The sequence below is a fragment of the Perca flavescens genome, chromosome 15 (assembly GCF_004354835.1).
Source record: "Perca flavescens isolate YP-PL-M2 chromosome 15, PFLA_1.0, whole genome shotgun sequence".
Classification (NCBI taxonomy): Eukaryota; Metazoa; Chordata; class Actinopteri; order Perciformes; family Percidae; genus Perca; species Perca flavescens.
Genome location: NC_041345.1, coordinates 18020874 through 18043144, shown reverse-complemented (window position 1 = coordinate 18043144; position 22271 = coordinate 18020874). Strand labels below are relative to the sequence as shown.

Here is a 22271-nt window from a genome sequence, read left to right as displayed (position 1 = left end):
AGAGCGAGGAATCGATTTGTATTTGTCACTTGCCTGTGTGATATCAACCTTCCTTCAGACTACTCTGACAGAAATTCACACTTGCTCCTCACAGTCACAGGGCAACAAGGCGATGCCCTTGTGTTGCTACCAGTAATACCCTTTTACTGTTGTGTCTTATGTCATAACTGCAGCTGAGCATCCAGCTCTCCCAGGGACCCCCCATAGACTTCATCTTCCTGGAAGCTGCTACATTGACCCTCTTTTCACAGTCTCCATCATGAGGCGTCCAATTAACAAAACAATTCCACACAGGACTGAACACATAAAGTCTAAATGGCAGTGCCACTTATGTTCTCTGTGCTATCAGGCTTTTTTTTCTGTGGGCTGGAAATACCAACTGCCCTTAAGCCATCAGTTAAGTCAAATGTTAGTTGTCATGCTGACTGCCCACGAGCCTCTGAGACAGATCATTTGTCCAGAAAGCACAGGGTTTTAATCTGGGATAAGTCAAGTTTAAGGCATTCTGAACACTCTGAAAATTAGATAGTCATTGCTTTTAGTTTGTGCATTCAGAGAGAAAGTGTTTGAAATCTCTGACATTATCCAGGGGGACATATTGACACATTCTCTCCCACCAATCAATAGAAAGTCACAATTTAAACTCAATAAAGTGACTAGTTGAAGACACTGTGGAAGCTCCATCCATCCATCCATCTTTGTCCGCTTATCCGGTGTCGGGTCGCGGGGGGAGCAGCTCCAGCAGGGGACCCCAAACTTCCCTTTCCTGAGCAACATTAACCAGCTCCGACTGGGGGATCCCGAGGCGTTCCCAGGCCAGGTTGGAGATATAATCCCTCCACCTATTCCTAGGTCTTCCCCGAGGCCTCCTCCCAGCTGGACGTGCCTGGAACACCTCCCTAGGGAGGCGCCCAGGGGGCATCCTTACCAGATGCCCGAACCACCTCAACTGGCTCCTTTCGACGCAAAGGAGCAGCGGCTCTACTCTGAGCTCCTCACGAATGACTGAGCTTCTCACCCTATCTCTAAGGGAGACGCCAGCCACCCTCCTGAGGAAACCCATTTTGGCCGCTTGTACCCTGGATCTCGTTCTTTCGGTCATGACCCAGCCTTCATGACCATAGGTGAGGGTAGGAATGAAAACTGACCGGTAGATCGAGAGCTTTGCCTTCTGGCTCAGCTCTCTTTTCGTCACAACGGTGCAATAGATTGAATGTAATACCGCACCCGCTGCGCCGATTCTCCGACCAATCTCCCGCTCCATTGTCCCCTCACTCGCGAACAAAACCCAAAGGTACTTGAACTCCTTCACTTGGGGTAAGGACTCATTCCCTACCTGGAGAAGGCATTCCATCGGTTTCCTGCTGAGAACCATGGCCTCCGATTTAGAGGTGCTGATCCTCATCCCAACTGCTTCACACTCGGCTGCGAACCGACCCAGTGAGTGCTGAAGGTCACAGACCGATGATGCCATCAGGACCACATCATCTGCAAAGAGCAGCGATGAGATCCCCAGCTCACCGAACTGCAACCCCTCCCCACCCCGACTACGCCTCGATATCCTGTCCATAAATATTACAAACAGGATTGGTGACAAAGCGCAGCCCTGGTGGAGGCCAACCCTCACCTGAAACGAGTCCAACTTACTGCCGAGAACCCGGACACAGCTCTCACTTTGGTCGTACAGAGATTGGATGGCCCTGAGTAGAAACCCCCTCACCCCATACTCCCGCAGCACCTCCCACAGTATCTCCCGGGGGACCCGGTCATACGCCTTCTCCAAATCCACAAAACACATGTAGGCATACTCCCAGGCTCCTTCCAGGATCCTTGCGAGAGTGAAGAGCTGGTCCGTTGTTCCACGACCAGGACTGAATCCGCATTGTTCCTCCTCAACCCGAGGTTTGACTATCGGCCAAACCCTCCTTTCCAGCACCTTGGAGTAGACTTTACCAGGGAGGCTGAGAAGTGTGATACCCCTGTAATTGGCACACACCCTCTGGTCCCCCTTTTTAAAATAAAACCCACCCCAGTCTGCCCCTCCTTTGGCACTGTTCCAGACTTCCACGCAATGTTGAAGAGTCGTGTCAACCAGGACAGCCCCTCCACACCCAGAGCCTTGAGCATTTCTGGACGGATCTCATCAATCCCCGGGGCTTTGCCACTGTGGAGTTGTTTGACTACATCAGTGACTTCCGCCTGGGAAATCGACGACAATCCCCCGTTATCCTCCAGATCTGCCTCTAACATAGAGGGTGTATTAGTCGGATTCAGGAGTTCCTCAAAGTGCTCCTTCCACCGCCCTATTACCTCCTCAGTTGAGGTCAACAGTGTCCCATCCTTACTACATAGCTTGGATGGTTCCCCGCTTCCCCCTCCTGAGGTGGCGAACAGTTTTCCAGAAGCACTTTGGTGCCGACCGAAAGTCCTTCTCCATGTCTTCTCCAAACTTCTCCCACACCCGCTGCTTTGCCTCTTTCACGGCAGAGGCTGCAGCCCTTTGGGCCCTTCGGTACCCTGCAACTGCCTCCGGAGTCCTCTGGGATAACATATCCCGGAAAGACTCCTTCTTCAGTCGGACGGCTTCCCTGACCACCGGTGTCCACCACGGTGTTCGTGGGTTACCGCCCCTTGAGGCACCTAAGACCCTAAGACTACAGCTCCTCGCCGCAGCTTCAGCAATGGAAACTTTGAACATTGTCCACTCGAGTTCAATGCCCCCAGCCTCCACAGGGATGCACGAAAAGCTCCGCCGGAGGTGTGAGTTGAAAGTCTGTCGGACAGGGGCCTCCTCCAGACGTTCCCAATTTACCCGCACTACACGTTTGGGCTTACCAGGTCGGTCCAGAGTCTTCCCCCACCCCCTGACCCAACTCACCACCAGATGGTGATCGGTTGACAGCTCTGCCCCTCTCTTCACCCGAGTGTCCAAAACATACGGCCTCAGATTAGATGAAACGATTATAAAATCGATCATTGACCTTCGGCCTAGGGTGCTCTGGTACCAGGTACACTTATGAACATCCCTATGTTCGAACATGGTGTTCGTTATAGACAATCCATGACTAGCACAGAAGTCCAACAACAAACAACCACTCTGGTTTAGATCAGGGAGGCTGTTCCTCCCAATCACGCCTCTCCAGGTGTCTCCATCATTGCCCGTGTGCGTTGAAGTCCCCCAGCAGAACAATGGAGTCCCCCACTGGCGCCCCATGCAGGACTCCACTCAAGGTCTCCAAGAAGGCCGAATACTCCGAACTCCTGTTCGGTGCATATGCACAAACAACAGTCAGAGTTTTCCCCCCCACAACCCTCAGGCATAGGGAGGCGACCCTGTCGTCCACCGGGGTAAACTCCAACGTAGCGGCGCTCAGCCGGGGGCTTGTGAGTATCCCCACAGAGAGGTGACGTTCCACGTCCCCAGAGCCAGCGTCTGCCGCCCAGGTCTGGTCCGTTGAGGCCCCTGACCTTCACTGCCACCCATGTGGCAGCGCACCCGACCCCAGCGGTTCCTCCCACAGGTGGTGGGCCCATGGGCTGGAGAGATGGGAGCCACGTAGCTTGTTCGGGCTGTGCCTGGCCGGGCTCCGTGGCAAACCCGGCCACCAGGCGCTCGCCGACGAGCCCGCCGTCTGGGCCTGGCTCCAGATGGGGGCCCCAGGCTTCCTCCGGGCAGGGTCACTCCATCTCTACCTTGTTTTTCCATAGGGTTTTTGAACCATTCTTTGTCTGGCCCCTCACCTGAGACCACTTTGCCTTGGGAGACCCTACCAGGAGCACAAAGCTCCAGACAACACAACCCTCAGGTTCACAGTGACACACAAACCTCTCCACCACAATAAGGTGATGGTTCACGGAGAAGACTGTGGAAGCTGAAAAAGCAAATTGATTTACTCCAACTATCCGTCTCCTTCTCTCATCTTTCTTTCTTTGTTTTTCTTGACCCTGACATGCACATTTGCAGCATCAGTGCAGCAATATTGATGGCTTCGTATTTTACAGTACAGTACTTGCCTGGTGTTTAATATGGGAGTACTGTGTAATTGTATCTTCACAATACATACAGCAAGTATTTTCCTGACAATTGTGCAGTAACTGTTTTTACAAAAGGGTAGTTATCTGTGGTGGGTGCCAAGTGTATATACAAATGTGAAAATATTGAGTAATTCCACTCCATAGTTGCAATAAAAATGTATTTATGCAATTAATAATGCGCAATAAATGACCTACTACTATGGAATATTGTAACAGATATGAAAATTGTATTTACGACATCATTGCAGTGTGGTTATGTAGTACCAAAATAAAATAACTAGGCACAATTGGCACAAGGCACTATATGTTTTAACACGCTATTTAACACATTACAATTCTTCCGATATGCAAAACAAATATGGAAAGCTGAAACTAAAATCAGTAGCAGAATATAATTAAACACTAAAATATCTACAGTTTTTTCAGTCTATCTTCTTTTTGTTTTCATTGAAATCCAATTGTGTATTAATGTTCTGAAATAGTAATTTCATGTTACTCATTAAAGGAAGTAATAATGTTTTCATATTCACAATTACAGCATCTACCATGTAATAAGTAGATTGTTGTCTATTATTTGATGTTAATTACTTTTATGCACAAAATAAAAGCTACATAAGTTAATACATATCTCATAATTACTGTACATTATTGTAACTATGCATTTTTGTGCAAATACAGAATATGAATATTGAACAAATACTAAATACATTAGTTTGGACATACGTTCATGATACTAAACACAGTTACTGTTGTTGTTGTTAATTGTACTGTAAAATAACGTGTTACTGTTATTTTTAATAACATGTATATCTTTTTTCACTAGACATTACGTTACATTATAAGTCATGATAGTTAACATACAATAAATATTAAGCTAAATGTGGCACCACAAAAAAATGGCCATGTCTTTATGTTGTTTTTTCTCCATCTTATAAATCTTTCAGAATTATCCATTTGCTTTCAATTATGCGCACGCACGCACGCGCACGCACACACACACACACACATACACACACACACACACACACACAATCTATGTTTATAAGGGGTGACTCTTGAGAGTGAAGGAGCATTGGCTGCTGACCACCACAACAGGAGATAAGAGTGTTATACTCCCTCAATGCAGAGGAGTCAGATAAGATAATGGATCAATACAGCGGATATACACCAGTGTCACAGCTTAGCAAGGGCATCATGTCCTTCTGCCATATCACTGGCTTTAGTAAGTGCCGGGGATCCAATGGCTTCCCTTTGATTGGAACCACAGGAGGTGCTGGACTTGGATGTTGTGCTTATCTACTGTTTCCACAAAGGACAGACTGGCGTGATGGCCTGAGGCGTAGAGGACGACGTCAACATATAATCCAAGGGCTCTCCTTCAAATAAACAAGAAAACTGGAAAATGAATACAGTGCTAACTCAGCTAAATACACAATTATCTGGTGAGATACAAAGTCTTTTATCATGCATGAGGAAGGCTCCTCTGCTCGGTTTCACAGTGTCGACGTTGGCTTTAGGGAAACGCAACACTGTATCATGTTGGCAAACACACAGCTGCTGTTCAACAATCCAGGATGATTTATTGTTGTTTAGTACCAAATCTTTCTGCAGTCGCTCGAGTACAATGCACTCTGGAATGGCCATCTGTGGAGACTCATCTGTAGATAAAGGAAATTAGCTGTCCCTAAACCACATTAGCGCTCAGGTATATTATTCTACCACTCCTATGTGTGCTACAGATGCAACAGAGCTCAGACACTTGTTTCCATTTGCTATCACCGTCGTGTCTTGGCTAAACACCAGTCTTGCTGTCACAAAGTTGTTTTCTGAAATGGCTGTGAAATGAGTATCTGTGGGTTGCCACGTGAACAGATGCTGCGAGGGTGTTGCACTCTTCCTCAGGATCCTGAGTCAAAGTACTGCCTTCTGAGATGTTGCCGTTTCCCATGACACACACACACACACGCACGCACGCACACACACACACACACACACACACACACACACACACACACACAAACAAACAAACACTCAATCATTAAAACCATTCTTTACAAGTTCTAAAAGCTTTATTTTCCAAAATCCATCCTTTGTTCTCTCTATGGTACAGCACTGTAAGTTTTTTGTCAATCCATCCATGCGTACAGTGTTTCCTGCTCTCTAGAGAGCTGTGGAGGGATACCCTGAATGGATGGTCATGTTAGCATTTGCTCAACCTGTCACCCCTGAGAAGGCCTGGCTAATGTGACTTTAGGATATTGTCCAAAAAGGCCTTGAATTACATCAATAATTCAGTCACCGTCAATAAGGAGAAGAAAAAAAGCTCACTCAAAAAAACAAATGTTTAAAATATTTTCTCTTGTACTTTAAAAAAAACATGTCAGTAAAACCATGTAAATAAACAAAGAAAAAAAAAGAAAGAAAGCAAAGCTTTTTTTACTCTCCCCTGTATGTCGTACAGAGCCTACAATAACATAATCTACTCTTTTCTATGATAGCAATTCATTATGATACAGATAACAATAACTCTGATACAATCTCTATAGTTACTCTATGATTTCTACATATAATTTGCCTTCTCTAGATTCTTTATTTTAAGAGAGTTTCAGTTCTTTAGGTCAGAGTTCCCACTCAGCGATAAAAATAAACAAACAGTGAAGATTAAAGGCTGGCTGGTTCACTGAGTAGTGTGACTGGGGAGAATCACATCAGTATGGCCTCGCTTACCCAGAAAGACTTGGGGGTCCTTAAACAGAAATGTACATAGAATCAAAGGTTTTGTAGAAGCACTACTACTGGATGGCAATTACAGGGTTTTTACGACAGATGGCACTGCTGCATCACAGACGACTATACATATTGCACAATGAGAAATGCATAGGATTTGCTCCATTACTGTAATTTAAGAGTACACAATTTGGTGTGAGTGATGAAGGAAGGAGGATGTGTACGCTCCGAGTCCTTATGAGACCTTGGCAACAGTTCATTTTGGTAGAGGGAGGGTTGAGTGTCAGTAGATATATCCTGTGTGGTGATAAAGCGGGGCGGGGGACAGCACACAGGCATGAACAGCAATATGACAGTTGATGTTGCACTTCTGACACTTATCCCAAACACTTGTCTCTGATGTAACAATGTTTTGCTCAGTGGAAGTCATACTAAAGTTCTCCACTAAAAAGTAAAACAGCAATGTCATATGGCGCTGAAGCACCCTCTTCGCAGCGCAAGAGCAGCTATAAATGGAACGGCTCAGCCCAGAGTCACAACATGTGGAGAAAGGACCATAAGCGTCAAGCATCAAGGGCAGGACAACCCCTTATTTCAAATGACTCTTCACTGACAATTCAGAGTTGGCCCTTGGCTGTGTTGGAGCACATAATACATTGTTACAGTTGTGTACAGTATAGAATAGATAAAGCCATTGACACACTGGAAACACATCATAAACATAAACATACTGAATGTATTGCTTTATATAGGAGACTTGTCTTAGTTATGGATAAACCATAATGTGATCATTCTCACCTGATTGTTTTTTTTTTTTCTTTCAAATGAAATTGACATGGGATTGTAAAAACATACACCTAGGGCAAAACAAAGGCAAATATCAACACACTAGTCATTGCTTTTGTAAGTAAATCAGTTTTAAGGTGCTTTTAATGTGGTTGCCATGGCACTGTGCTTTGTTCCTTCCCACGCTGTGCGCAGACACTGCAACAGGATGTCAATCAAGAATTGGCTAAGCTCCCCACCCACTGTCATCCAAACTTCCACTGAGTTCTGAAAATCCCATCAAGTCTTCAAGTTATCCATTGTGTTTTCATTATGTGTGTAATTGTGTGCATGTGTGTTGGGAGTTGAGGATTTTTTTCCGTGCTCCTCGGCATCATCATCTCATGCTGAGATAACGTCACAGAAAATCAAGGGCAACAGCGAGGTGACAGTGGGGTGAAGGAGGGAGGAAAAGAAAAATAGAAGTCATGAGGGGAAAGAAATAATGGCATTTTGCAAATGTAAGAAATCCATGGCTACAAAAAGGTTTTCGTGCTGCTAGGTCGGTAAGAACATAATGTTCAAGTTGCATTGCATGAATGATGTACTGAAAAAAATCATTCTGTAGAAACAAAATCAAGTTGACATGCTGACCTTTACTGGACCTAATGAGTGCTTAACCCTGGGCATACAGGAAAGGAACAAATCTGGAGGGCTGTGATTGTGGTTGTGACTCAGAAAGAAGTTTGCATTTGTACGAGTTAAGAGCTCTGGCAAACAGCTAGAGGTACAAAATGATGCTAACAGGTTTTAATATATGGTCAAACAGTATGTAGTTATAGCTTCACATACCACCCACAGGACTGTTTGATAATTACCATATTCAAGATGAAACGTGACAGCAATTCACCTCAGATGGTCCTTGATAGAAAACACTGATCACTTAGATTGGCTTGTCCAGCCATACAGAAGGATGCCTCTAGTTCAGCTGCTTTAATGACCTATGATCCACCCACTTTTCATGAAACCCTCGGACCAATAAGTTAAAACGTTTTAAAAGAGCATCAAGTAAAGGGACCTTATTTTGTGGCAACCACACTAAACATACATCTAGTCTACATTTGTTCTCTAATAAATTACACAATAATATCCATAATCCAAACCAGGTTGACCCATGAAATGGCTATAAAAGCGGCCTCTGTGCACCAGTAACTGTCTGGAGGCCTGTCCTGCTCCTTAGGTCATGATAAGGGGAGCAGAAAGAAGGCATGATGGGGGATATTGGCCTTTATGATAGGAACAGCTCTCAGGCCTAATGGCCTCCTGAGCGTCAGGACTTGTGCACTCTTTCCATTGTAAGTCAGGCGGGCTGCATAGTTTGCGTGTGGCCTTTTGTCATGTGGGTCACACTAAAGGATGGTCTGGGGTTTGGTTAAGGGACAAGGATGGAGCTCAAATGGGAAGTGATCAAGTCTTTAGTAGGGGGAGAAGATGATGGGTGTGTGTGTGGCCCGCAGTGGCCCCGGGGCAGGCCGAAACAGTGCAGGGCCCAAGAAGGGGGTCTGGATGAAGGTGGTGGTGCCCACTTGGTGGCGCAGAGCCAGTGGGTTAGTTGCCAATGTGCACAGAGTTGGCTGGGTGAGGGGGCTGGGTAGGAAGCCAGTTGTCAAGCTCTTGGTCAGCTGCTTCTGCAAGGCCAGTTTGGTCTGGAGAGGACAGGAGGGGGGACAGTGAGAAGTGAGAGAAGAACACAGTGAGGGCAAACATGCTTCCCAAACTTGTGGCCCTTGTTTGCACACATAGAGAAATGCATATTTTATACATTGCTCCATACTAAATACCATACACAACTGGATTCCTGATAGCTTGTTGCACAGACAGATATACATAACCGGTTAATACTAAGACTATAGTATGGACACACATTAGGTTATTTCAGTCAACCATTTACTTTACAAAATGTTCTTTAAAAGCTACCCTTAATATTAATTAACATAGAAACATGGGGCTGGCTTTGTCCGTCAGTTTGGTAAATACCACAATACCAATGAGCCTCAGCAGCCACTGCTATACAGCAGCAAATTCAAAATGCTTCATTCTTGAATTTGTGAACCAAACCCAATGTCATAGTTACTGAATTAATCAAAAATGGACCATGAAATCAAACACTGAATTAATTTAAGCTGCAGATTGTATTATCAGTTTTCTCAACAGTGTAGTCTTTAGCTTTTTCCTCTTGTTATTTGCACCTGTAACAGAATTGTAAGCTCTGTAAGTGATGGATGTTTCTTAATAGAAGAACCGTGGGTGTCATTGTTACCTTCTCCCCTGAAATATTTATATCCACAGCCTTGTACGTTTGACTTTTTATTTAGGAACCACATATTTCATGGGAGAGTTTCATAGGTTCCATCAAAGCGTGTGAGTCACGCAACCTTAGAAATAGAATGAGAGTAGACGAGACATTGAACTGTTTAGCATGGTCATTTGACTAGTTCCAAGAGAAAATGGCAATTGTTGTTAGTTGTTGTGGTGACAACACACATCAGTGGGTCCTTGAAGCGTGTCACACTCACTAGTTTGAGAACACTGTTTTGGCCTATCATTTAATGAATAGAATTTGAGGACTTACCAATAGAAATTAAAGCAATTAAATCCAGCAATCCTCAATTCCTCTCTGGCAGCAAGGCAACGGACATAGTGACAGAAGACGCCTCTCCATGCTTAGTACTACTCAACTGCTTGTTTGTCAAAAAACCTCACCTTAGTGAATCCGCGACTTGCCACAAGTCGGTTTTTACAACAGTTCATGCTGAAGTTAGCCAGCTACAACGGTAACAGTTCAGTGGTAATGGCAGTGCAATTGCAACGGTACACTTAAAAATGTCTGTCACTCTGACCATCCAGTTCTGTTGATTTGAATGGGAATTTCCATTCTACTTTCATTCTATTTCTATGCATGTAACATTCTCTATGGGAAAATATGTATGGGATTTTTTTTCTTACAGAAAACAGGGGCCCCTGAAATAGCTATATATTGACACAAAGTAAAAATAGTAGCACCTCATGTAAAAATAAATTAAAAAAATAGATCGGAACTACCCCTATATATAATACAATATAAACATGGTTTCTTTATTATCTCTGCTCAGTCCCCTGCCCCGTGGCCAGGCCTAAAGTTATAAATCTGAAGCTCTCCAATCCAACCCCAGACTTGGCCTCTCCTGCCACTGACCTGCGAGGAGAGGGAGGTGAGATTGTACTGGCTGAACGCTTTCTTCATGGCAGACACAGCCACGCCTGCATAGCCACTCCATCTCACGTTCTGTAGGGTGGAGGAGGAGGAGGAGAAGAAAAGATGGGGAGGTGTGTATATGACAGGAGCACATAAGTGATTAATCTGGAGTGCTGATTCAGGCTCCTGTTGTCGGAGCTGGTCAGTTGGGGAGAGCAGGACTATTTTAGACTTGTCTCAGGGGTAGGGGACTCACTGAGTACAACAGTGTGCTTAACCTCTATGACAGTACACGCACACAAGCATGCTGCCTCAACAAGACATAGAAGCCCCTGAGCTCAATGTAAGGAGATCTGTGAGTGTTTCTTAACTGTCTGTTGGGGCCAGGGTCAAATCAGTTAACTGTAACTGGAGATAAATTAAAACTGGTGTTTAAAAATGCATTAGTTTACAAGCTAGACTGAAACTATTCCAATGTTGGCACATGTGTACAGCTTGTTCGAGCATATCTGCTGTAGGAGAAAGGCAATTGTGTTTTGTTTGTCTTCCTTGAGTGTGTGTGCATGCAAATTTGCGTGACAGTGTTTTGTTTGTCTGTGTCTTTATGCTGAGACTTACCGCTAAGCTGGTGCTTGGCTGGCTCTTGCTGTGGGGGGTAAATTTGGGTTTGGGTGGTTTTCCAGCCAGCCTATCCCTGTGCCTTCTGCTATTCATGTGCTGCCGAGACCAGCAGAAATACAATCAACGAGCTAACAAGCATCTGTTGTACCACAGTGGAACAACTTCAAATGTTTTCTGCTGATTAATAATGGATACACATAGAGTATAACTGAAGTGCACAGAAATTATATCACATTACTTTCTATGGCTGCCATGCTATCTCCTTCTCTGGCTGCAGTAGTAACAGGTTTATGTCCTTGTGGGATACAGGTTGTTTATTTAAGACCGGTGGAATGCATTTAAGGCTTTAAATCAGCCTGGGTGCTCACACATGCAAGCATATCCTGTATCTTTTCCACATTCCACTCTAGCATATAGGCAAAGTTTCCAAGACAATCCCTTTACTCAGATGTAGAATTTAATGAACATCAAAAGGGGAGAAATGACATTCCCAACTGGGTTTGATGCCAACATAACCAGAAAATTAAATACAGAAGGCATTACTAGCTTGCAATAATGAGTGCCAAATAAATTCCTGCTCACTGAAGAGCTTTGCAGTTAGTTATAGCATCCAATGTTATCTGCCTAATATGGAAAAATAGCTGCTGCTTGAATGTACCCAGCACTTGTGAACCTGCTTTCAATGGCTTCATTCATGTGGCAGTGAATGAAAGTGCATCAAGGTGATATTAAAAGTCTTTTTGATTATGTAAGGTATTTTAAATCCCATTATCCATATTTATCATTTTAATGAACATCATTTGTGATCTGTAATTGTAACACTGGAGGTCAGTCTGGTTTAAGTTCAAAGTGTAATATCTCTTCATCTGTAAAGTAATTGCTAACTATGTGCACGCAGTTCTGTTTTCTGATTAATTCTGTGGCTACATCATCTGTCTGTGGATGAGAGGTAATTATATGCAACATTTCGCCACTGCCTGATGTGATTGGATTGGAGTGCTTTCCCCTGCAAAGTCAACAGTACTTCAATGCACTTTTGAACAAAATTCTATCAGGTTAGCAACACTCTCACTTAGTATGCCTTGACAAATCTGCACGATTTCTCATCTTTCATTTTTATACTGCGCAGGAAGGAGTGAATAGTCCCACAGTGATAGCTCTTGCTGTTTTGACCTCCTACTCGGATACTTTACAGCCAAAAAGTTCTGATGTCTTCTGTGGTGCTAAAAGTTTAATAAGGTCATAAGTTTGGTATGTTGCCACTGCTTCACATTACACATTTCTGTCCATTTCTTTATCAGATTATACCAGCTATCATTCATTCACTTGTATCAACTCTTGTCTGAAAATTAACCAGTTTTTGTTTCACAATGGCCAATAAAATCCATAATGTAAGTAGTACATTAAATAGTTAACTAGACATAATATGCAACATAACCTAAATATTCAGGTTTCTTTTGACACTTACCTGGCTAAGCTGGGTCTCAGAGTTCACAAAAATCTCACACACTTCACACTGATAGTTCTTGCTTGGCACCCCAACACTGCCTTTGCTAGCAAGCCTCTTGCTCTTGCAGCCCGCACGAGCTGCCACCACCTTCCCCCTGCGCCGAGGCAGAACACTGTGACCTTCCAGCATCAGTTTGTGCTTTGTACCTGGTGGAGAGAGTAGAGAGCTGGCAGGTTTGTTGTGGTTCACATTATATAATATTACAGCCATTTGTGTGATGCTCAGATGTTCGACCAACCAGTAACAAATGTAAAAGCTTTTTACCACTGTTATGTGCTTCCAGTTGGGAGATGGAGTTGACTGTGACTTTACAGACAGGACAATGGAGGTGAGCCTTGCTCTTCTTGGGGTCCTTGTCCTCATCTGTACGTGGCTCGTCTTTTATGCTGGACGTGTCTGCCTGGCTGCCTGACTCAGTGATGGGGCCTGCCGCCTCGATAGCCTCTGGGACTTCAGGGGCACTGGTGTCTGAGGCAGTCTCTGAGAGCTGTGAGGAAGGCGAAATCTGAGGAGGGGAAAGGGTGACCAACTCTACAGAGGAAACCTCGGATACTGGCGTCAGCATTACTGAGCTCCTGGGACTCTCCTCAAGCTTTGCCTCCAGGTTGGCTGGTTCTTGGTCAGAGTGAAGACCTGCATAAAGAGGTTGAAAGGATAACATCAGCAAACTGTGGTTCATTTAAACCTGCAATAATTCAGTTTTTGGCCACCTGGTGGCAGCGGAAACAAGCTGTGAATGCAACACTGACATTATCTTTTAAGTTGATATCGGGAACTTGTTAGCAGCATAGGTGGAGTTTGACATTCGAGCCAGGGCGGGCAACAAAAAAAAAAAGAAATATATACTCATGGTAGCAGCTGAGACCTGAACACAGCACGAGCACATATGGACAAAACAAACATGCTAAATAAACATATATGTTTATTTTTAAAGCAGATTTTAAATTACATTGTAACAATTTAACAATTTGCCCTCATGAAATCTAATCGTGGCATGGCTGTCTTGGAACACAATAGACAGACGGTGGCGGAATGCCCCGACACTTAAATTCAACTAAAATGTAACAGTGAACAATCAGTGTTCTTGCTTAGGACAGCCATGTTTTTCTCCGAGATCATCTGTGTTACCTAGTGCGGCTAGTGCATCTGTGGGGTGAACATCAGGACTGCTAGCGGTTGCTGCTGATCCAGAGCTGCTCCAAGTTCCCTCCAAGTTCACAACGGTGTCTGTTTGCCTATCGTCATCATTGGTTATTGTTGTTTGTGTTGTAGCCTATCCTTGTTAGATCCCGATAGCTGACTATTTGTGTCGTTTGGAGCTCAGCATTTTAAAAATCTCCTTATGTCCATATTTTCGTGTACGACCAGACCAAATGACTACAACGTTATTACATGCTAGCTGAGAATCGCTAGATTTACGTTAGTCTAGGCTACTTGTCACTTGTCATATGACCCAGAGCCCTGAAAAAATATATTTTTTACTAAAGCAGTATGAAATCAGACCTACCTACCGCCAGTTAGTGGTAGGTGTTTTGTGTTATTTAAATATATGGTCATGCCAGATGTAATTATTACACTCATTTTTGCAACAATGCAATTACCTGTTTCAGTGCTAATGTAACAAGTTATGTAACGTATTACTTTTTGGTTCAGTAATTAGTGGTAATGTAATTACTCTTCCAAAATGTAATAATTAGTTGATTACATTTTTCAAGTAACTTGTCCAACACGGATTATAAGCTTTTTCTATTGCAGCTAATATTAACACCAATCAGGAACAGACTGACAATCTGTGCGTTCTGGAAAAGTCCAGGGGCCTCATGTATAAACGTTGCGTACGCACAAAAGACTTGCGTACGCTGGTTTTCACGGACACTTTGTGATGTATAAAAAATTAACTTGACGTGAGAATGTGCGGGACGTCACGCCAACTGTTGAGCAGTCGTGAGAATGTGCGGGCCGTCCGCAAAGTCTTTTCTGGCTCTGTAACGTGGCGAATTCTAACTAACTTCTAACGAAAATAACTAAACATTAAAAAATAAAGTTTCCACTACAGTTACTGGCATACATCTGTAACGTTGTCTATGAAAAAGAAAAAAAAATGATATCCGCTGATACTCCATAAAAGTTTGATCATTTATGTGGATAATGTTTCACATCTTTCACACAACTGTTTAATTCGCAGGCTCCTTAATCTATGTTAAACACGAGGACAGAAAATGATTGATAAATCCACTTAGAAAATACTTTCAGTCATCCTCTGTATTTCCCATAGATGAAATATCTTACTCGCGGAAAATTACACGGAAAATGCAGTAGTGTCTAAAGTCTTTAGTTGCTGAGGCTCAGACTGTGCATCCATGGCGCACAGGAGGCGCCATGGATGAGTCAGGTCTCCCTCGCGCTGGACTCAGTTTCACTGAGCTACTAACACTTAATAAATAAAATTAATGGCATTACCAGTGAGTCACATTATCAGTGAGTTCAAACTGCTTATTATGCGTAATTTGGACTGACACTGAGATGTATGTTGTTCTTTAACTGGTGTGGCGCTGCCACTATTCTCTTGCTTTCCACTTCGACATTAAGCTTTATTTTTTTATTATTCTGCCATGGTTCGGTGCATTCACCGCCCGGTCACCATTTTCCATTCTGGGCATTTTCTTTTATTGCTTATCCAAGATGACAAACCTCCAAACGGAAAAAATTTTTCTCGCCTCCACCTCCGCGATCAGCACCTCAACATCAGTCAGTGAAGTTTTTTTTTTTTTTTTTTTTTTCGTCTGCAGCGGGATAACCCGTTGTGATTGGACAAAGAATGACGTCGGGGGCGCATTTATAGTAATTTCCATATTCATTTATGGGAGGAGGCAAGGCGGGGTCAGTCACTCATTCATGTGCGCTCAATTTCACGTGGATTGTCATGTATAAAGGAAAGGTACGCAGGACCTGGCGTACGAACGGTTTTATACATGTGAATATTTCTGTGCATAGGTACTTTTCAAGTTTTCAAGAGGGAAATGTCAGACAGACAAAACAAGTGTTTTTTTTAAAAATAAATATTATATTTAATCTTCAACTTTATCACTAAGGCTTGTTTGGATATAATATATGTTAAATCTTATTATATACGTCTGGTATATCGAAGCTGTCCCCGAATGCCGTAATGCCTGCTGTTTTGGACGTATTATTAATATATGTAGTCTATAGATCAGGGTTCCATACACTGTGCAAGAACAGGCTGAAATTATAATTCAATTTGCAGCAATTCGGGATAAGAGGCTGATCCACGTACGCACGCTTGTGGGTAATCTCTGATTTATAAAGGGAACATTAGCTTTCAGGTGTGCGTACACACGGTTTTATAAATCTGACTATTTTTTGGCGTACGTAATTTTGGGCCTTTGGGCGTACGTACACTTTTATTAAGGATCCTAGCACAGTTTTATAAATGAGACCCCAGAACGGCCGTCCAACCGACGGCCATCGGCACAAAAGCGATTGGCCGTCTATTAAAGCAATATTAACAGCCAACAGCAGGGGGCGCAAATACAATCACTTATGCTACGTGTAAAAATAAAACTGAAGAAGAAAAGTTGGCCTACATCATAGACGTGAGTTAATTTCACATCAGTAATACCAAAGTCCTTAGTCTCTGGTAATACCAAGGGGGTAAGCTTCGCTTCAGAACGCGAACCTCCGTTGGCGCCATTTTGTTGCTAAAAAGCGATCACCTCTTGATAGCATTCCACTGACCGCCATTTTTTTTTTTACGTCACTTGACTGCGAATAACTTTACATCTGAAGCGTTTAAAGACTCTATTTGTCCGTTGTTTAGTTCCAAAGAAACACGACAATGTATAAAAGGCTTCATTACCTTGTACCTCACGTTATGGCTCCGTAGCAGACGTTTTTGTAAAAATAGGCTAACGATTGTGTCATAACCAAGTGACTTACTGTCGCATAGTAGAGGAATTACCATATAGTACAGGAGAAGCTCGCAGGCAGTTTCGACTTACATGAGATGTTTAGGTTTAATTACTAATGTTAACTAGCATGTTAGTGATCAATAATTAGCCTGTGCCCATGTTATCTCCTTACATACACCTACAGTCTCCGTATCTGTAAGATTGGGAATGATTGAGATTTCTCTTGGCACAGCTACCAGAAGACTTAGAACTTTCAGACACGTTGCTCACGTCACATTCTCTCAGTTGGAGGCTGCGCAGTAAAGCTGGCCATCACCGGAAAAGTGCTTCTAATAGCCTTCACTGGTCTCCGTCCAGAGCTACGGGGTCTGTTGGTCCATTATATACTATCTATGAGTAATACTGGTAAATGCCAGGAGCAGGAAACTTATAGGCTGCCTTTATCCCTATCTTAGCGAAAGTGTTGTCAGTAATACTCTGTACTGTTTTATAATTACAAGTTTGTGTAATTTGGGGTTTCTATAGCCAGTGACATTTTTTTATTTGTATTTTATTTTCAATGCAGATGTAATGGCATTGTACATTTTTTGTTTTATTTGAAGGCTGAGGCTTCATTAATAAACACAACCCCAATTCTCATCATTGGTTTTGAGATGTTACTTGCTGTGAATACCTTGTCTGATAGGCTAATATTGTATTGTGGCATAGTATCAGGACATCCTGGCTAGTGTCTGTCGCACACGGCTACGGGCGTATGGCCGGATGATGGGCCTATTTGGGAGAAAGTCCAGGGCTGTTTTTTAGCCCGAGTCCGTCCCTGACACCAACTGAGCATGATGTCTGAAAAAATCTCCTTGCATGGTTAATCAGCAAAACACTCTTTAGATTGACTGAACTTCTTAAGTGCAAATATAAAGTCAGCTGAATAATCTCCAAATAACCATTACTCTTTTCATACAGTATTGGAACCAACATTAGAGTGCTTTTCAAGTGCTAGCTTTGTGCCATTTTCTGATATAGTATCAGCCTTTTGTTTTAAACCATGTGGATTAGTGTTGGTTTGGGCAAGTAAATGCCATCAGTTCCCTCTCTCCCTCCCTCCCTCGCTCGCTCCCTCCCTCCCTCCCTCCCTCCCTTCTCCAGTCCATTTCCCTTACTATTCAAATATCAAGTGGACCCGGAGTCTCAGTCAATATAAACAAACCTATCGACTGCCAGGCCTGGGCCGATAAGTCACTGGAGTTCCATTACACATCTCCCCTTCACCCCATTGCCCTCCCGAGGGAGTCACACACTTCACCCCAGAGCACTGTGCGCTACGCTTGCTGAATATCTCCATTTCATTTAGTGCGCTTTATCCCCGCACACACTCACAACCCTCCTCTATGCAACTCTGCTCCATTGATTTTCCCTTTTACGTCTCAGAGTAAATTCATCATTGGAGATAAGGGTCTTCCTCTCATTCCCGCTTTAAAGAAAAAAATAACCTATATAGGAGCAAGATTAGACAGTCCCCTCGCTGTAATAAGAGTGACCCCTGAGGGATTTCAGCTCTTCTGTTGGGGGTGGGTGAGCGGGGGTATGATCCTGAGCTTATGTGAAAGACAGGGCCACCTGAGAAGTCTCTGGAGGGGAGTGATATTGATCAATGGATTTAGCTGGAACCTTTCAGAGGAAGACATGGAGGCTGGTGGGAGTCAAAGCCCTCAAAAATCCAAAGACCTCATTCAACAAAGAATCACTTTAGCTATCTCTGCTGTGTTCAAGATATCCTTTTTTTTTTTTTTTAAAGCACAAACTTCAACAGCTAGAAATACACCAGTAAATCTTGTACTAAAATTAGTACTGAAAGTATTAGTCCATTAATCAAGCAGTCAACAGAAAATGTTGATAATCATTTCAGTCATTTATCAAAGCTACAGTGCCAAACAGGCATTTTACAGACTGGAAAGATGAATTGATTATTTGAAAAACAACCAACATATTAATTGATAATGGAAATAATTGTCAGTTGGAGCCTTGATGGAAAGCTGTGAAAAGAGTTGTGTTTTGGACAAACATCCAGTGTATCTGATAACAAGTTTGATATATATCAAGACTGTTCCACCATCTTCCCTAAAAAAAGGCTTGTCTGTCCACTTGTTAGTTGTCCCACTTACTCTCTGACCATCTAGATGATGAGAGAAACTTTGGCAACATTGGCAAACTGTCAGACCAAAGGCCAGCATATTGACAGTGCCAACAGGGCCTATGTAAGTAGAACTATACACAGCAGCAAATTATGGATATTTGGATCAATGTTATGCAGGCAATCATCAGTGTTCTTTAACATGAAAAGAATGAAATCCATGTTTTAACAGTTCAATTAAATCTGACAGACTTTTAGAGTATAAACACATCTGAAGAGATCTCAATTCAGCAGATTGATCCGTTGAGAACTTTAACCACAGCCAAACAGCAAATTAATATGAATGTTGGACTCATAATGCACACGCTCGCATACACATACACCGGGCACTCGGTTTAACAGGCGAGCGCTGATCCAAGGCAGCCTCAGAACATAAACAACTTCCCGGGGGAAAAATCCTCTCTTTAAATCATCATTACTGCAGTGACAGACAGAGTCCCTGTAAAGACGGTTTCAACAGCGGAGTCAATCAAAGCAGAGGGTGATTGATGCTTGTCACGATTGATGCAGTCCCTCTGTCTCTGGGCACCAGCATGCTGCTCTCTCACTTGATCACTTGCTATGTGCTCACTCCTTCCTTTATTGGTTCGGCACACGGTTAATAAGGATCGATTAGTCCCTTCGTGGGATTAAAAACGTTGTCCCTGCTCTTCCATGTCTCCCTCCTGTATGTATGAATTGTTGTGGTACCCTATATGACAGAATATCTATAGAAAGTAAGAGATGCTGAAAAGTTTTGCTGTAATGAGATATAATTTAGATTTGTGTAACAGTGTGGCAACATGGGACATTTGTTGGTAGTTTAAAGTAGTTAAACTGACAACATATAAGCCGTCCCCATTGGTATTGAAGTTGCATTGGTACTTAGATTGGCAGTTCAAGGTCCTGCGTTTGCATCTGGCCCATGGTCATATTGCTATTACATTTATATAGGTGTTCTGCTATTCCTCTTAACTATTTTGTGTCAAGGTCTAAATCTTAATTACCTGGTCCATTCCACTGTGGCACTCGCTCAAATACACTTGCAATTTGTGATTCATCATTTGTTTTATGTGTATCGTAGAAAAAGTGCACTTTGAACAACATCCAGAAACTCGCAGTCAAAAGGTGGTATATGAATGGTAGCCTTCTGTGTCTATGTGCATTAGTAGATATTTTAATGGTGCTGAAGAGGCTAACCTTGTTGCTCTACAGTCTGTTTATTCTGAACCAGAGAGCTCAGAGGAACAGCCGACAGGTGTGTTATTGGTTGATGATGGCAGACAATGTGGGCATTGCCCTCAGACAGCTCCCCACCAGCCTTCAGTTTCATGGCAGACATTACTCATTTCATAGAGTGTTAATTTGGAGCGCTATTCCATTACAGGTTGGCATTGTGGTGCATGCCACCACTGGCTCGCACTGCTGCATTTCAATTTCACATTAGGCCAATCACACAATTGGGCTTATTAAAGAGCGTTCCTCCTCACAAAATTGCCTTGGAACTGTAAAATTATTCACAGCATAAAAACTGACTTATCTACTTTCTTTCTCCTCTGACCTCCCTTTCCATCCATGTTTTCTCTCTCTCTCTTTCATTCATTTCATCTTATCTTTCATTTTCCACTTACCATCTTGTTTCGTCTCCACTGCTGCTTCCCTCTTTCAGAGCTCCCCTTTGCAACAGTGGAATATTAAAATGAGATTTGATGAGAGTGTTATCAGGCTCCCAGTCTTTTGTCCACTTTCTCCTTTCTGAAGGAGACTCTTAGTGCTCAAGGCAAAAAGTGTGCGTGCGTGTGTGTGTGTGTGTGTGTGTGTGTGTGTGTGTGTGTGTGTGTGTGTGTGTGTGTGTGTGTGTGTGTGTGTGTGCGCGCGTGTGCGCGCGTCCACATGCACATAAGCATGTCTATAAGGGGGTTGGGGGTAAAGTACAAACTGTCTCCCTCTCCTCCCACCACCTTTATATCTCTTCTCTGATATTCCATCTGGCATCCAAGCGCATTTTGAAATTGTGCTCAGATAGTGATCTTCTGCCGGGGCAAGGGAAGTGAAGGGGAAGATAGAGTTGGAAAGTAGAAGCGAGGGAGGGAAAACTGCTTTCCACTGCCATCACTTTGGATGGATAAATGAAAAGTGTGGACCTAGAACAGTGCAACATGAGAAGGTAATGTGCTCACTCTGTAGTCAAAATGCCATCAAAGCAATTTATGCTCACCATGCTCAAGTTGTGGCCAAAAGTCAACATTCGTATTCTGCTGACAGAAAACCAATGCACTCCTCTTTCTTTATCAAAAGTTAAAATGTCTATATTTACACCACCAATGTGAAACCATTTGAATGGTTTGTAAAAGAAGATGAGTGCCTTTGATTTGTTTCAAATTTATTTTGACAGCCCCGCAAATGAAAACTCTTACTACTATTTTTCTCCCTCTTGTCTGTGTCGTTTTTTTCATGCTGCACAAATACACCAATTCTGCTTCTACAACTAGCCTCTCTATCTAACTGAGATAGATAGGAGAGCAAGTGGAAATTAAGAGGCAAGGGGGGTAAAAACGACCCCAGTGAGGCTTTGATCGATCTCTGCAAGCCCCTTTATTTACACAACATCTCACAGCTTCGGAATCCACAATCTATCGCAAGGCACAGGGGCCGAGGGCCAGGTCAAAGAGGTTTTAGGAAGTACAGCGTGGGTTAAAATTGCTAAAGTTTGATTGCACAGAAATACGCAGGGGATAGGAGGACGAGAGGGTGAACTATGAGGTGTACAGAAGATGTTAACTTGGTGGCGGGTAGGGTTGGGTATCGTTTTTTTTTTTTCCGATACCGGTGCTAAATCGCTACTTTTAAAACGGTGCCGGTGCCTAAACGGTGCCTGAACCGGTACTTTTCAATAAAGTAAAAAAAAAGAAGGGTAGTAAACAACAGTCAGTTACTTGTTTATTGCTAAGGCCATGGTCAAAATTAAAGATTTAATAATTTAATAACTATTACAATAACAATAACTTATTTCACCAGTAAATTGCTGTTGAACCCCAGATGGGAAAAGGGTATTTTACAATTACTGTGAATGCACCACGAGGCTACCTGTTTTAAGTGAACGCAACGTCTGTGTGGTTTAATTCCGACAACGGCAGCTGCAATTGAACGCACCGTCTGTTTTGTTTAATTCCGACCATATAAACACATATCTATGAATTCCGACAATGGCAGCTGCTGCGCTGCAGAGCAGACTGTTACATCCCGCTGTTGAAGTCCTCCACAGTGAAATACAGTCACACT

General features: G+C 43.2%; 1 protein-coding gene across 3 annotated transcripts in view; it reads right to left on the bottom strand.

Annotated features, from left to right (window-relative positions):
* Positions 1–7488: 7488 nt before the first annotated feature.
* znf385c (zinc finger protein 385C) overlaps positions 7489–22271 on the bottom strand; it is a 168528-nt gene continuing 153745 nt past the window's right edge. For all 3 annotated transcript variants that reach the window (XM_028599927.1, XM_028599926.1, XM_028599928.1), the window contains 5 exons: positions 13158–13526; positions 12852–13039; positions 11381–11479; positions 10763–10852; positions 7489–9233 (listed from right to left, as the gene is read on the bottom strand). In XM_028599927.1, coding sequence (XP_028455728.1) covers positions 9003–9233; positions 10763–10852; positions 11381–11479; positions 12852–13039; positions 13158–13526 — 977 coding nt within the window. In that variant the 3' untranslated portion in view covers positions 7489–9002. The remainder of the gene's footprint in view (positions 9234–10762; positions 10853–11380; positions 11480–12851; positions 13040–13157; positions 13527–22271) is intronic.